The sequence below is a fragment of the Malus sylvestris genome, chromosome 2 (assembly GCF_916048215.2).
Source record: "Malus sylvestris chromosome 2, drMalSylv7.2, whole genome shotgun sequence".
In the NCBI taxonomy this organism is placed as follows: domain Eukaryota; kingdom Viridiplantae; phylum Streptophyta; class Magnoliopsida; order Rosales; family Rosaceae; genus Malus; species Malus sylvestris.
The window spans coordinates 2,903,840-2,921,145 of NC_062261.1; the positions used below are offsets into that span (position 1 = coordinate 2,903,840).

General features: G+C 38.7%; 2 protein-coding genes across 2 annotated transcripts; one reads left to right on the plus strand and one right to left on the minus strand.

Moving 5' to 3' along the window:
• The first annotated feature begins 1,702 nt into the window (after positions 1-1,702).
• On the plus strand, positions 1,703-7,996 carry LOC126593486 (potassium channel AKT1-like). The gene is made up of 11 exons (XM_050259574.1): positions 1,703-2,045; positions 3,170-3,535; positions 3,635-3,692; positions 3,790-4,098; positions 4,188-4,433; positions 4,559-4,657; positions 4,773-4,805; positions 4,917-5,102; positions 5,242-5,436; positions 5,541-5,616; positions 6,828-7,996. The coding sequence occupies exons 1-11, from the start codon at positions 1,855-1,857 to the stop codon at positions 7,712-7,714; spliced, it is 2,646 nt and encodes an 881-aa protein (XP_050115531.1). The 5' UTR covers positions 1,703-1,854; the 3' UTR covers positions 7,715-7,996.
• Positions 7,997-8,567: 571 nt separating this feature from the next.
• LOC126593495 (uncharacterized) lies at positions 8,568-11,482 on the minus strand. The gene is made up of 7 exons (XM_050259584.1): positions 11,346-11,482; positions 10,964-11,214; positions 10,549-10,634; positions 10,256-10,402; positions 9,982-10,105; positions 9,096-9,382; positions 8,568-8,907 (listed from the first exon to the last, which is right to left on the minus strand). Exons 2-7 carry the CDS (start codon positions 11,151-11,153, stop codon positions 8,815-8,817), a joined length of 927 nt encoding a protein of 308 aa, XP_050115541.1. The 5' UTR covers positions 11,154-11,214; positions 11,346-11,482; the 3' UTR covers positions 8,568-8,814.
• Between the last annotated feature and the right edge of the window lie 5,824 nt (positions 11,483-17,306).

Here is a 17,306-nt window from a genome sequence, read left to right on the forward strand (position 1 = left end):
CTTCTATCCAAATTTTGGAATGCAAATAATTACATTAAAAAGAAGAAAAAGAATAATAAATAGTGGATATATGATTACTTGGAAACCACTTAATTCTGGTTATTATATGACAAAATTTGCATATTCTGTTAAAACTTAAAAATACTGGAAAATTGAGAAAATTTTAACTTGGTGGAACTTACTTAAGTAGTCATGCTTCTGGTTATTCAAATTGAGATAACAGTTTTTAAGCATGATTTATTATGGGCAATACGTTTAAATTACAAGACACTACTTATATAAGGGGATTATAAGATTTTGGTTGATATCTAAAAAACTAGGTCTTCATCAAAAGGGGTAGTTTTTTTTTTAGTACATCAACTTTTTACACTGAGAAGAGAGGGAGTTCGGCAAAACCATATAATGGGAAACCTAATTTGGTATTGAATTTATCATTTATGAGATTCAAACCTAAAATATCTTACTTCCAAATGAAGAGGAATACTACCAAACCGTAGTAATGAGTGGCGGTAGTTTGTAAGTATATCGTCTGAGATGTAAATATGGTTGCGCATTCATTATCAAATTTGGTACATACTACATAATCATAATCAATTTTGTATCTGGTTCTCTAATCTTCCTAATATATGAGTTAATATTTGTTTTGACTTTCTAAACATTAGGATTCCAATGGTATCTTCTTTGTAATTTTGTTGGTTCATTAAAAAGAAAATATATGTAAAGGGATTTCAAACTTTGATGTAAGAGAACTCACCTTTGATCTTTTCAAGCTTATGCCAAATTGATTCATTGAATGGACACACTATTCTGATTAGCTGGTCTAACTTATATTTATTGATACCGTCACTATTCGAGATCAATTGCGCAGTTTATAAATTTGCAACAGGGGTAAAGGGGTCAGATAATTTTCTTCAATATAAAGGAAAGGGCAATACTAGGACGACTAAATTTGTAGACAAAATTTACAAATTAAATGATATGTCACCAATAGGAATGAACACATTTATCAACGTTTAAGTAATAATCCAATTTTCAAATGCTACGTCATTTAGTTTACAAAATTTTATCTATAAATTTAGTCTCATAGTATTATCCTAAAGGAAGACTTATTAATTAATCTGTGTTTTGTGAAAGATTAAAATGAGACTAAATTATAGTTTCACGGGCATATCAATTAATAAGTCTATAAAGTAATAGCGTGTGTATATATTGAGAGAGATAGTACGGGTTTGTTAAGAAAATATTTTTAAATCACTGAAATACTTTAAGAAGAAAGTATATTTGAAACTAATTTTTAATAAAAGTGCAAGCTAATCTCAATAAAACATTCAGTACTTTTTGATCTTAAAAACATTTTTTTCAAAAAGTGTTTTTCATTTAAGAGCAGTTTGTAGAAAATAGATATTTTTCAGATCTCTTCCACTCAAGTGATCTGAGCCTTTAAATTTTGATTTAATGACTAAAATTATTATAATTTTTAAATAAGACTTCGATTTTTAATCGTTCGATCAAATTTTAAAAATTCGAATCACTTAATTTGGTAACCTTGGTAAAAAAGAGCCGTAGAGAAACTGTTTCCCACTTTGTAAACGCTGAATTCTGTAGACAGAGTGGGACAGAGATTGAAGAAGCACCGCGTGAGCGCGAAATAGAGGTCAAAAGCCCTATAAAAATAAAATATTACAAATCCAATAGAAGTCATCAGACCGAGCTCCCTATTTATAGCACCTGCAAATCCCACCAAAGCGGTGATCAAACCTGCCAAGAAACACAAACCAAAGCACTCCCACCACCACTGACATCCTCCTCCTTCTCTCTCCTCCCCTCCCTCTCTTTAGAAATTCCAAACAGCCAATGGAGAGCAATAGCAGAACCGGAGGAGTCTTCAGCGTCTCAATGTGCGGCCAAGAGCAGATTGAGCTCTCCAGAGACGGCAGCCAGTACAGTCTTACAACTGGGATTTTACCTTCCCTCGGTGCAAGGTCGAGTAACCGCCGTATAAAGCTCGGCCGGTTTATTGTGTCGCCGTACGACCGCCGCTACAGGTTATTTTTCCGACTTCTGGTTTCTGGGTTGCCTCTGTTTTCTGCTATTACTTTTATCAAACACCTTGTGTACCCAAAAAACTTTAATTTCTTGCTATATCGTGTAGTGGGTCGGTTGCATTGACTAAACTTGTTTCCTTGTATATTTTTATATTACCTTTTCTTCTGGGTTTTGTGTTTTGGAAAGAACCATTGAATTTTTGCCATGAAAGGTTGAAGCTTTGTGGTTTTTGTTTATTTGGGAGTTTTGTGTCATTCTAAGGTGTTGGTGTACCGGGCGTACAGAAAGTCTCTCCTTGTTCTGGGGTTGTTTATAATTACTCTCCAGTGGGATTTTGCATTGTTTTGAATGCATATTAGTATTTGTGTTATTTGGTTATATTTTCTCTGCTTTTTTGTGCATTAATTTACTGTATGTTTTTTGGAATTTAGAAAAGACAGGCATTGAATCTTGGGGGTGCCTTTTCAATGTTTCAAAGGATTCATTTGTGTTGGTTTTTAATTTTAATTTTATTTTATTTCTTCATAGCTTTATGCTTCTAAAGTGGTTGTTGGTATGTCTTTGAATAATCATGAATCATGGCAAAGTGGTGGTTGTTGAAACTTCAAATTATGTCACTGCTAAAAATTCTGGGGCCCCAAAAGTATCTTCCTTTTTTTCAAAAGAAATTTTTGTTGATTCTCTGTTGGAATATACCTTTGCTGTTTTCAAGTGCTTGGTTTCATTCACATTAGTTTGGACTGAGTCTGGATGTATGTTCTCCGAACTGAATCAGACATATCAATCGACCGTTGGTTACAAAAAAAAAGATATAAATTCTTTTAACAAGACAAGAACTTTCGGATTTGGAGGCCTGCAATTCATCCGAATTTTTCGTGTATGGAAAACAATCTGCAGTTTTGTTTCATGATTCTTGACATATTGTGAATCAGATGGAAAAGGAAGAGTTTTGAATGCTAATCACTGAACCAAGACGTCCCATATGTTTTAAATTCTGGAAGAATTATATGTACAGAGCATAAATTTGCAATCTTGATTTGGATAATATTTCTTGGGATTTTCTTACTGGTAAAAGATCTAATCTTGTTGCTAAATTTGGCTTAGATTGAATTTGTTCTTGCAGGATATGGGAGACATTTCTTGTAGTTCTCGTCATCTATACTGCTTGGGTATCGCCGTTCGAATTTGGTTTTCTTAAAGGACCAGGGGGAGCGCTCTCCATTATTGATAATGTTGTCAATGGTTTCTTTGCTATTGATATCATTCTCACATTCTTTGTGGCTTACCTGGACAAGACCACATATTTACTTGTTGATGATCGTAAAAAGATTGGTTGGAAGTATGCAAGATCCTGGTTGATTTTCGATGTCATATCCACAATCCCATCTGAAGTTGCCACAAGGATCTTTCCTAAATCTGTGCAGTCTTATGGCTTTTTCAACATGCTTCGTCTTTGGCGTCTACGAAGAGTTAGTGCCCTATTTTCCAGGTATGGCATTAGTCCCAGAAGTTGTTTGACTGCAAAAAATGGATATGTAAGCAGAAGTTTGTCTTTATATTAACCTCCCCACTATTCTTGCTTGCACAGATTGGAGAAAGATAGGAATTATAACTACTTTTGGGTTCGCTGTGCAAAACTTATTTGCGTAAGTATTTTTTATGGTTCTGGGATTATTTACATGAACAAAATGCATTTTCTTATATGGAATCACCATCTTATGGGATTTTGATGCTCTTTTGTAGGTCACCCTTTTTGCCATTCATTGTGCTGGATGCTTCTATTATCTTATAGCTGCACGTTATCGCGACCCTGAGAAAACGTGGATAGGAGTAAAAATCCTAGAACAAAGCCTGTGGATTCGGTATGTGACTTCAGTTTATTGGTCTATCACAACGCTAACAACAGTGGGATATGGAGATCTGCATCCAGTCAATACAAGGGAGATGATCTTTGACATATTCTACATGTTTTTCAACCTGGGATTGACATCATACTTAATTGGAAATATGACCAACTTGGTTGTCCACGGGACCAGTCGAACAAGAAAATTTGTGAGTAAATTCTTATTCACTTTTTGGATTTTGTTCAATAAAATTCATTACATGTTAGAATATTAATTTATGTTGCTTCTGTTTACCAGAGGGATACCATACAAGCTGCTTCCAGTTTTGCACAGAGGAACCAACTGCCTGTACGCCTGCAGGATCAGATGGTTGCACACTTGTGTCTGAAGTTCAGAACAGACTCGGAAGGACTGCAGCAACAAGAGACCCTTGATTCCCTTCCTAAAGCCATCCGCTCGAGTATTTCACATTATCTATTTTACTCTCTTGTAGATAAGGTGTACTTGTTTCATGGGGTTTCAAATGACTTGCTTTTTCAGTTGGTAAGTTCAAACCCAATCTCAAAGTTTTCAATTAGATGCTTCTCTCTACTGAACTTGTCCGAACTTTTCAAAGTATCTTGTGTGGATGTTTGGTTTAAATTCTTACTCTTCTTCTGAATTCAAAGGTCTCGGAGATGAAAGCTGAGTATTTTCCTCCCAAAGAAGATGTGATCTTGCAGAACGAAGCACCCACAGATTTCTACTTACTTGTCACTGGTGCTGTGGTAAAAATTTCATCTTTCTTTTTCATTAAATTTCAAAGATGTAATAAATTTCCTATTCTCTTTATTCGAGTTTCTTTTCTGAACAATCCAATCTGATGTTTGAATTACTTTACAGGATTTAGTGGTTCTCAAAAATGGAGCTGAACAGGCAAGTCTAACACTTGAATAGAAAGGATATCTTTTGCATTTGGTAGTTGCTTTGACCTTGGTTTGATGTGACAAATAAAATTTTGAGTAACGTTACTTTTACTAATTGCAGGTCATTGGTGAGGCAAAATCTGGTGATCTTATTGGTGAGATTGGGGTACTTTGTTACAGACCACAGCTCTTTACAGTTAGGACCAAAAGATTGACTCAGCTTCTGCGGCTGAATCGTACTACATTCTTAAACATAGTTCAAGCTAATGTTGGAGATGGGACTGTGATTATGAATAATCTCCTTGAGGTGAGATTATTTGATATAACCTTGCAACGTCCGAACCATAAGTTAAAAAAACATATTTGTTTCTACTCGGAATTTATTTGGATGATGATTTTTGACCTGTTGCACTCTACATTGGTGTTTCTTTCTTGGTGGGTTGCAGCATTTGAAAGACCTCAAGGACCCAATCATGGAGGGAGTTTTGTTGGAGACGGAGACCATGCTGGCTCGGGGTAGAATGGACCTGCCTCTCAGTCTATGCTTTGCAGCAATCAGAGGAGACGACTTCTTGTTGAATCAGTTGTTGAAACGGGGTCTGGATCCAAATGAATCGGATAATAATGGGAGGTCTGCTCTGGTATGTAAAGTCCTCTGCTCTTGGTTTTACCCTTTTTCCTAGAGCATCAAACTCTGAATATTAACACACATTTTTTGTTTCCTCTTTGTTCTGTGAAAAACCAGCACATAGCATCATCGAAAGGAAGCGAGAACTGTGTGCTTCTTCTGCTAGACTACGGGGCTGATCCTAACAGCAGAGGTACTATCCAATCCTTTAACAAATCATTAAGTTAAACCACCATTAAACATATATTGTTGACAATAGGTTTGACATTAAGAGTAATCGTGTTGGAATTATAATAAATATCCTCCTAGTAGAGCCATCGTATTCCTAATGCAAGAAAGTCCGTTCAATTATTTCGCTATGATTTATCGTCAAACAAACTGTATCGTAGGCTCCATAGGCGATTAGGAGTAACCATTTTAATATACATAAAGAGTTAAGATCAAATTAATATAATTTGCCCATGTAGAGAAATACTGGTCCTGTGTGTTGACCTTTGCCACAACTAATTAACTATAATTCAGAAATACTCTTCTGTTGAGGATTCTACCGTGTAACCGGTCATTCATTTTCTTCTCGTGGAAAAAAAAAGAATGAATATCCAGTTACATACTCTTCTATAGAGGAATTTATTGTGTAACCTGTTATTAATTTATTGTCTGTTGACTTAATTAAACTATGAACTACCTGATTCAATTATTTGTTTCTAAGTCTTATGTTTAATTATTTTTTATATGCATGAGAGTCCAGAGGCAAACATCATGCTATTTTAGGCTTTAGAATCTGTTTAATTATCTTATCCCAATCCTTTGTAATATGATATCTCTAAATGTACGAGTCTGGCTTCTATATTGTTTTATCTCATAGTTCGTGTAAATATAAATTTGTTGTGAATCTGTCTGCATAAAAACGTGGGTTATGTTAGTTGGTCAAAATCATGTACTACGTTTTTGCGCTTAGCTTCGAATCTCCTTATTTATAAACTAAAGTAGTTTAGAATGTCGACTTATCAAGCGAAGATAGTTGACGCGTTTCTTTTTCCTTTCCAAGGATAGATCGTCTCCGTAGACTTGATGGAATTATTTGCAATGAACTGTTTCAGCGTGCGCATGTATGTATGCACGTGTCTTGTTTCAATTATTAGGTCATATTTTTTAATGTGGGTGGTTGTCCACCTCCCAGAAAAAATTGCACAACTTTTTCAAACGTATCTCTCAAAGTGTCTGTGTTTGACCGCCTCCTAAATTAGAATAGTTTAGAATATCTTCGTTGGTTAATGACTTCTTTTTCAAATGTACTTTAGATGTACCGGTTATTAACTGGTGGTTAATTACTCGTTTACTATGTGATTTAAGATAAATTTTTAGGTTTAACATTAACTTAACTTTGTTTTTATGCATTGACAGACTCAGATGGGAATGTACCACTCTGGGAGGCAATACTGAATGGTCATGAGCAAATTGCCAAGCTGCTGTTAGACAATGGTGCAAACTTGAACTCAGGGGATATAGGTCAATTTGCTTGCACTGCTGCTGAGCAAAACAGGTTGGATTTGCTCAAGGAAATTGTCCGACATGGCGGAGATGTCACGCGTCCGAAGAGCAGCGGAACCACAGCTCTCCACCTTGCCGTATCTGAAGACAATGTAGACATTGTCAAATACCTTTTGGACCAAGGAGCTGACGTTGATAAACCCGACCTCCATGGCTGGACCCCGAGAGCTCTAGTGGAACAACAAGGACACGAAGACATAAAGAGCCTCTTCCACTCTAGTAAAGAACCCAAAGTTGTCATTTCCATTCCCGAGCACAGGAGTGGAATCCGGTTCCTTGGGAGGTTTACGAGTGAGCCAACTATCCACCCTCCACCCACAGATAGCTCGTTTTCAAGAGCGGAGGGAGGATCATGGAGCAGGAATCGTCCGAGGCGTAGGACTAATAACTTCCACAACTCACTGTTTGGCATGATGTCAGCTGCCCACACAGGGGAGAAAGACTTGTTCTTCTCAGTTGCAGAGACGAAAAGTCCCAAGAACTACGTAAGCAACCCTGCTGCTAGGGTGACGATTAGTTGCCCTGAAAAGGGTGAAGTGAAAGGCAAACTTGTGCTGCTGCCACAGAGTTACGAGGAGTTGCTTGAGATGGGGGCAAAGAAATTCGGATTCTTGCCAGCGAAAATCGTGAGCAAAGATGGAGCTGGAATCGACGATATAGATGTAATTAGAGACGGTGATCATCTTGTTTTTGTAAGTGCTGGTGAATCACAACAAGAACAAGAAGAACCTAACAGCTAAAATCCTCCAATTAATTAAGGAGGATTTGTAAATAAATTGTCGGTATTACCACGGACTAATCCAGATTAAGGTATGCTGGATTGAGAGATGTGGATGAAAAATGATGTCCAGAGTTAACCTCCTGCTGTCATCTGATATTTTTTCGTGTTTTTTTTCCTTTCAATATTATGACTTGCACGTCAAGTCACCGTGCAAGTTAAACGTCTGTAGCAGCAAAATGTAAATGATTTACAGCTTGAAAATGTAAAAATTGTAAAATAAAATCAGTCTTATTTCAAGCAACGCGCAGATTATTTTCTCGTTGTCAACTACAAGAAATTAAATTGTAGTACAAGTACATGCAACTATAAATTAGGTTAGTAGCTTAGGTCAATACGTCATATATTCAGGGGCATGAGCCGCTCAAGAACCGAGCGCACGAGTGTTTTAAGTTTGAGGCTCGGCTTGTTTCCCTCACAGGCAGAGCTTCGCAACACAACTCAAATTAACAACTCACAACGCAGTCTACCAGACTCGCTCATGAAAATTGTAGCTTCATTCATTCTTCATTTAGTCTAGCCGGATGAGCCGCTTGATCATCCGTCTCTGCTTCACATCCGTCTTGTTACCGGTGACGTCGCTACTAGTATGCCGACTACAACGTTCGTCCTGTCAGTTGCGACGTCATTCCTCTCCGGACCCGGATTCTTTGCAGGCGTTATTTTCTTTCATGTACCAGATACGCATGGAGGGAGTTTTGCTCGAACCTCTCACTCGGCAGAAATTAGGGGAGATGACCTGGGGTGGGAACACAACCGGAAAAGCCCGCTTCACGGGAGATATATAAACACTCAAAGGACAACAAGGCGAAGACTAGCTCAACTGGTACAATCGCGGAGCAAAGCAAAGATCACAAGAGTCATGAGAGTACAAAAGTACTAGACAAGTGGTCATCCCCCCAACATTTGTTGGATCATCAAACCAAGATTAGGGTTTACAATTTTGGTGAATTCTGGGGAAAATGAGAATTTTCTTTTCCCTCCACAGCCACAGGGTCCTTCAAGAAGTTACAAGTGCAAATACACATTGCGGATTTCATATCCTGAAATTTATTTCTCTCTCTACAACAACTTCAGCATTTTCAGACGTGCTTCATGTTCGGGATCTAGTTTCGGTGGGGTATAGCATCCATGAAGATCCTCCACTATATACTCCTGCAAAATTGTGAAACCATAAGCATTCCGGGACTTCTGAATGATGCAAATATCTAAAAAGAATTGCAAATTACGAGATGATACACACTCTCTTGGTTTGGCAAACTAATGCAAGTCCATGGCACATCCAGGAAATGATTAAATACAAGTATGCAGACATGCACAGGAGAAGAATGTTGAAGACTAACCTTTGTGAGCTCCCTCTTGGTCAGGATATGGTAATGTCGCTGCCAGATCCGCTGAATAGCCATGGTGGCGGCAAGGAAACCATAAGCTATGCCAAGGATGGCAAAGATGACAACAAAAACGATGACCAGGGCAAAGCAAGCCTCCATAGACGCTGGGAAACAATCCAAAATTCCCCAACCATAGCAACAGTTCTGGCAGCCAGCCATCCGTGGGTCATTGCTATTGAGCGATGAACAGTGTAGTATGAGCCCGAAAAATCCAAGCAGTACAAAAAAGCCTAGGACACCTGGTGTATACAAATGCACAGTGGCAAACACAGATTTAAAATACAAAGCAATAGATGTGAGAGATTTATAACAAGTGCAACATTTATTTGTCCTCATATTTCCTTCTCATTATAAACACTGGTACAAGTTTATCGTAATACCAAATGAGACGATAAGATCAGATTTATCCATATCAACATTCCTACTATTATGAGGAAGACAAGGCCAAAGTGGGGGAACGAGGGAGTCTATTTCATAAACTCAAGAGGGGGTGTGCCATACAGATTAGGGAGACATAGCACAAAGATCTATTACTAGAAATTACTTAATGTCTTTGGTGCACATCTTTCATTGAAATTTCATAGAAATGTCCAAAATATTACTTCCAACAGCAAGAAGGGGTTTTCTATTGCCTTCATTCTGTCAGAAACTCAAAATTCCCTCACATCTACCACTCTGACACAAACGATACCAAACATTAATTAGCAATGGTTACCACTCTGACACAAAATTCCCATGTTTGTTATTGGAGTGTTCAAGCATTTCCATGATGCAAGAGGGGAAAAACCCTGAACTACATAACTATTTTAGATAACAGTTTCAAGATGTAGGAATTTACCAATACAATAATAAAATGGTATAGGATGTTTTGACAAGATACGGTCCCAACCATCACTAAATGAATTCCTGAATGCACCATCTTTGTCCATGACAAATGCAAAGCCACCAATAGCAGCAATTATCTGGAAAATAATTAATTAGAGAATGGACGAGTATTTCATTGCCTTACAAGAAAAAACTGTATCAAAAGAATTCCAACCGAAACAGAAATGCTTCATTAATTAAAGAATGAAATTTTATCAAGGAACATAATCAAAAGGACAATTGCTTACTGATTGTACTGCTAAAAATACAAGGAAAACATCCCTTGCCACAAAAACTCTGAATTTTATCTTACGCCAGGTATTGTCCTCATATGTTTCAACTCGAAGGTGAAATTCGGCTTTGCAGGTTGTGCAGTGTGAGAAGGCAAATCCTTCCTAGAAAAGCAGATGAAAGATGGAGGAGATAACAAGTTCAGTAAATAATTAAGTAGCATGCGGTTCCCGCGCAATCTAAGAGAAAAGGTCACTAAAATTCACCATGATACACAATATCCTCACTCTAATAGAAAAAAGTTATTTACTTTAACAGAGCGCCAGTGATCGAGACAGGACCTATGAACAAACTGCTGGGTGCCTTTGCACATGCAAGGTGAAATCAATTCATCCTCTGTAGAGTTAAACAACACAAATCAGACCAACAGCAGCAGCAATGCGATCAAATTTAGCCCAATTTACGGGAACATGCGAAAATCAGAGTGTTATACTCATTTGAACTCCCAATTGAATCAAATTACTGCAATATATAAACATAGACTTAAAACTACAACAAGGTACAATCTTTCGAAGTTCCGAACTACGATTACAATAAATCACAACAATTTAACCCGCAAAACATAAAATCACTCCTCAGGAATCAGATGGCACTGAAAATCCAACACTGCTTAAACAAAAATTCAAATTAACAAACTTAATTTCATTCATCAAAAACCAATTGACCTGGTTCGGCATCGCTCTCGAGACAAATTCGACAGCAGGGGATAGAGCCAGACTCAAGGTCTTCATTGTTGATCTCACTCGAGCTTGCCGGCGACGAGTCAACCTGGTTCGGCAGCAGAGGGTCGATGTCAGTAGGGTCTCGGCCTCCCTCCCTTTCACCTGCTGGCCCCAGCTGCACTTCCCCCTTCATTGATCGGCCGCCCGAAACCCTAATCCAGCTCCCAATTGCCAACCAGAACAGATCAAAGGCCCTAAAATTTGTCAAAATTCAAGTGCAATTCGAGTTTATGAGTGAGAATTGGTTACTTTTACAGAAATTTATCGGGAATTCCGAAGGAAATTGATGAACAAATTACGGATCATTTGGGGATTTAATTAATACCTGGATTGTTTTGCAGAGAAATTTCTAGGCAAATTCGTAAAGGGGTGATTTTAAGATGACCATACGTCTATAGCTGTGTTGGAATTTCTGAGGTTTTCTATACAACGCGCGGTGCGTACTGCGCACGCCGCAATGGCTTGACCCGTTGACTGGGTAATCCTTGAGTTAGCTTGGCCGCTGTTTATATGGGCCTCATGGATTTATCATTTGGGCCTTGTTGCTGAAGTATAATGGGCCACTTGACCCAATTCAGTTTTCTGTCTCTGAATTTTCTACTACTATGAAAGGTGGAGTAATTTTGTAGAGCAGAAGTTTGTTTTACCAAAGAAGCTTTGTTGCTTGGGATACAAGTAAGAGGCCTTATATTCGATTCCACGCTCAAGGTTTTATATTCGATACAACGCTCCTCAAATATTTTAGCAATTGATATATCACTTTGCATTCGAATTTTGAATTTGGTTTCTAACCCTTACGAACTTTTATTATGCTAATATGCCCCTAACCGTCAATTTTATCACAAAGTTTCTCCATTTATTTCTTAACCCCCCCCCCCTTCCCCTTCCAGACTCTTGCAAAGCGGGGAGCCCTTGGGGTCGCCTTTTTACTGCTTAATCAATTGTGTCTAATGTTGAACAGTGAACGTGTGCTTCTTTGCAATGAATTCATCTTGCACATTGTAATGCTTAGCATGGAAGGGGAACACAAGCATTTCATTAACTTTCGTCGTATGACAAACTAGTACTCAATTCACATGAATGACGATTACGATGTATCGTAACAAACAAAGAAATCGAAAGCAATACGAAATACAGAAAACTGTACACAAAAGAGAATGCAGAAAAAAGCCAACAGGCATTCCATGAGTTGATGTTCTTCTTCATTACACTAATTCCAAGTTGTACGATTGAATTCGACAAACAAAACCAACGAAATTCGCAGAGATTTTAGTAACATGGTAACTAGCTACAAATCTAAAATCCCATAATTTTCGATAGATCTTTACCGCTGAAAATCGAATCAAATCTACCTACTCCGATTGATCATCACATAACATCTTTATTCAGAAACAGAGCATATACCTTTATTTCTTGCATATCAGAACTGATCATCTTCTTGCTTTTCTTTCCCCTTGCCTTCACCATCTTCTTGCTTTTCTTTCCCCTTTCCTTTCTCGTCGATCTTTCCTTCTCCCGGCTCCAAATTCTCGGCTGCGCTTTCACTCGACGATGAAGAGGGTTTTGTCGCGGCGGAGGTACTAGGAAGAGCATTGTTCATGTATAAGAAATCGAGCAACGTTGGATCCCCAATCCTCAGCTCCTTAAGCAGTGCCTGTACAAGTTCAGTGTTATCGATCAACGGTGGAACGTAATCATCACAATTTGGTATTTCCTCTTGTTTCCATAGATTCAACATTTTCCCATAAATTGGGGGAAGTTCTTGCTTGGAATCTGAGATTTTCCCAGAAATTGGTGCTTCGGTTGACATTTCCGCAGACGTTGCTTCACCAGAATCGGTGCTGTCCTCAGAAACTGGAGCTGCTTCGCCGGAATCAGAGATATTCCCAGAAATAGGTCCTTCAACTTCATTGGAACCGGTCACTGACATTAGGTCTTCATTGGAATCAGTGTTGTCCTCAGAAGTTGGTGCTTCTTGTTGGTAGGAATCGGAGTTTTCCCCAGAAACTGGTGCTTCTTGTTCGCCTGAATGAGAGACTTGCCCAGCAATTGGAGCTTCTTGTTCACTGGAATCCGACATTTTCCCACAAAATTTTCTCTCTCAAAACTCGATCAACTGAAATGGTTGACCACGCAATGCAAGAAGCATTAAGCTCACAGAGACTTCTTTGTGTCTTTCACCACCATCTTCGTTTACTTCTTCGTGTTTTCCGGTTCAAGAACGACGGTGAATCATGGGTTATCTCTCTCAATTCTTGATCTTTCTCCTCTCTCTCTCTCTCTTAATTTCTTGAACGATTTGATGATTGAATGCGTATGTGGTTTCAGTCAGCACTACTCCGTTGTGAGATATAAGGGAGGGAGGTGAAGGGTGAAGGGTAAATTGGTAAATATGAAGATGAGTCCCGAACTGAAAATTGGCGGGAGAAATAACAGATCATAACAAACTCTTACGGCTCGGTTTTATGTTAGCTTCTTTCTTGTCTGATGGCGTAGCTCCCTCTGTTTTGGGCTAAATATTTTGGGCCCCTTTCCTTTATTTGGTCATGGGCCCCATTTTATTGTGTCCTTTTTTTTTTTGATCAATCATTATATTGTGTCTTGATAACTCAAATATCATTCACTACAATTGAATTTTCGTTAATCGCGTGGATAAATCATGGTTAACCGTTGAAACGATGCGACAAACTAGTACTCGATTCACACGATTGACGATGCTGATTTATCGTAACAAAGAAAGCAAATCGGAAGCTTTACGAAATACACAAAATAGAATGCAAGAAAAAAAAAAAACCAACAGGCAATCCATTACTTGATGTTCTTCTTCATTACACTAATTCCAGGTTCTACGATTGAATTCAACAAACAAAATCAACGAATTTCGAAGAGATTTTAGTAACACGGTAACTAGAAAAAAATCTAAAATCTCACAAGTTTCGATAGATTTTTACCGCCAAAATTCGATTTGAATCTGCCTACTCCAATTGATCATCACATAACATTTTCTTTATTCAGAAACAGAGCATGATTGACTGACTGTCTTTATTGTCTGATGAATATCAGAGCTGACCATCTTCTTGCTTTTCTTTCCCCTTACCTTTCTCGTCGATCTTTCCTTTTCCCAGCTCCACATTCTCAGCTGCGCTTTCACTCGACGATGAAGAGGGTTTTGTCGCAGCGACGGTAGGAGGAAGAGCAGGGTTCTCGTTAGAGTAATCGAGCAAAGGTGGATCTCCAATCATCAGCTCCTCAACGAGTTCCTGTACAAATTCAGTGTTATCGATCAACCATGGAACATAATCATCACAATTTGGTATTTCCTCTTGTTTCCATGGATCCGACATTTTCGGAGAAATTGGCAGATATTCTTGCTCGGAATCGGAGATTTTCCCAGAAATTGGTGCTTCGGTCATTGACATTTCCCCAGAAATTGGTGCTGCTTCGCCGGAATCAGAGATATTCCCATAAATGGTTCCTTCAACTTCATTGGAACCGATCACTGGCATTGGGTCTTCATCGGAATCGATGTTTTCCTTAGAAGTTGGCGCTACTTCGCTGGACCTGGAGGTTTCCTCAGAAGTTGGTGCTGATTCGCCGGAATCGGAGTTCTCCTCAGAAGTTGGTGCTTCTTCGCCAGATTCGGGGTTTTCCTCAGAATCTTGTGCTGCTTCGCCGGAATTGAGATTTTCCTCAGAATTCGGTGCTTCTTGTTTGGTAGAATCGGAGTTTTCCCCAGAACTTGGTGCTTGTTCTCCGGAATATGGCACTTGCGCAGAACTCGGTGCTTCTTGTTCGCCTGAATCGGAGATTTGCCCAGCAATTGGTGCTTCTTGTTCACCGGAACCCGACATTTTCCCAGAAAATTTTCTTTCTCAAAACTCGATCGACTGAAATGGTTGATTACGCAAATATTTTGGTTTCTTTCTTTCTTTGCGTCTGATGACGTAGCTCTCTATGTGTTCGGCTAAATATTTTGGGCCTCATTTTATTGCATCTTGATAATCCCAAAGTCTCGATAGTTAGCTCTCAAGCTTCCGATAAACATTGTAAATTAAATTGAACATGTTTCTCATCTTTTCTCGAATTAGGGATAGCCTTCATTATCGAGAAGTAAATAGTCTAGAACTAAGACCCCTACTTGACCGCTCAATTAAAAAAAAAGTACAGGTGCAGTGAGTATCAAGTTTTGTTGAAAATGCTACGACCAATGAAGGTAGATTTTCACACAAAAACGTCTCGTTGCAACTAATAATCAATCAATCAATATAATTTGTAATAATTTGGTAGAGTATCTGATGTGGAACTTTATATTTTTCAACAAACTTACGAAAAGAGTAACCTATTGAGGTCTTAGTCTTATATTTGATTCAACCCTCATTAAATAGCTCGTATCAAAAAGGAAATACTGGATACAAGAAGGGTGCAAAGATCTTAACTCACAAGCAATCCTAGCTATGAACACATTGAACAGGGGGAAGAGTTTTAATAATGCCCTGTGAACTTTGGACTTTATAATACTTTGTCTTCCGAACTTTCAATTTATTTTGAGCTCCCTAAATTTTAAATTTATGCCAATATGCTCTCAACCGTCAATTCAATCACAATTTTCTACTATTTCCGTCATTTTCATTGCACGTGGCCAAAATTTGAGAGGTGTATGCGATGCGTCAACAAAATGATACAATCGCAAAGAAACTTAGTAAATGCTTGGAATTCTTATCGTAATATATTCATTTCCTATACATTTTGGGGATGTGCAACCAATTCATCGCTGCACATTGTCATGCTTAGCAGGGTGGGGTAACACAAGCATTTCATAAACTTCGGCCGAAATGATACGAAGAACTAGTACTCGATTCACATGAATGACAATGATGATTTAATCATAACAAACATAGAAAGTCGAAAGCGAAACGAATTGAATTTTTTTCGGAGATTAGAAGCCGCATTGATCAAACAAGGAAACTGGTCGAAATCTGAGAAACGAAATTACAATTTCCGATAGACATTGCCACTGAAATTCAAATCTACGTGATGTTCTTCATCACACTAACATTTGCAGATACTTCAACCCACATCAAACATAGAATCTAGTTACGAAAAACCCTAAAAACTGAACAATTTTTCGATAGACTTTCACCGCCGGAACTCAAATCTACCTACTCCTATTGATCAGCACGTAACATTTTCTTTCAGAAACAGAGCATGATTGATTGACTGTAAGAATTGTCTTGCTGAATATCGATACCTTTTTTCTTCTATATCAGAATTAGTAATCTTCTGGACGAAGTTCGGTCGGTTCCGTAATTTGCAATAAGCCTCTAACGCTCCTCTTCTTCTGCTTCCTCCCTTTCCGTTTCTTTCGTTTCGGCTTCCGAACTGCAGCTTCTTCTTTCACTTCTTCTTCTTCTGCTTCTTCTCCTCCTCCTCCATCTTCTTGTTTTTCTTCCACTTCTTTCCCCTTGCCCTTCTCATCGATCTTTCTCTTCCCCGGCTCCACATTCTCAGCGGCGCTTTCACTCGGTTCCACTTCTTTCCCCTTGCCCTTCTCATCGATCTTTCTTTTCCCCGGCTCCACATTCTCAGCGGCGCTTTCATTCGGCTCCACTTCTTTCCCCTTGCCCTTCTCATCGATCTTTCTTTTCCCCGGCTCCACATTCTCAGCGGCGCTTTCACTCGGCTGCGAATCAGGTTCTGTCACGGCGGTGGCAGGAGGAAGCGCAGCGTTCTCGTTAGAGGGAGCGAGCAAAGAAGGATCCCCAATCGCCATATCTTTGAGCTCTGCCTGTTGAACTTGAGTGTTATCAATCAACTCAGGAACATAATCATCGTACTTTCCTTCAACGGAATCAGAAACTTGCCCAGAAGGAGGAAGCGCAGCGTTCTCGTTAGAGGGAGCGAGCAAAGAAGGATCCCCAATCGCCATATCTTTAAGCTCTGCCTGTTGAACTTGAGTGTTATCAATCAACTCAGGAACATAATCATCATACTTTCCTTCAACGGAATCGGAAACTTGCCCAGAAGCTGATGCTTTTCCTTTCCAGGAATCCGACATTTTTCCCACAAAAGTTTCTTTCTCAAAACTCGATCGACTGAAATGGTTGATTACGCAATGCAAGCAGCATTAATCTCGCAGAGACTTCTCTCCATCTTTCACCACCATCTTCGTATTTTCGGAACGATGAAAAATTCTGGGTTCCCTCTCAATTCTTGATCTTTCTTCTCTCTCTAACTCTATTTTCTCTCTCTTAATTTCTTGAAAGATTTGGTGACGGAATGTGTCTCT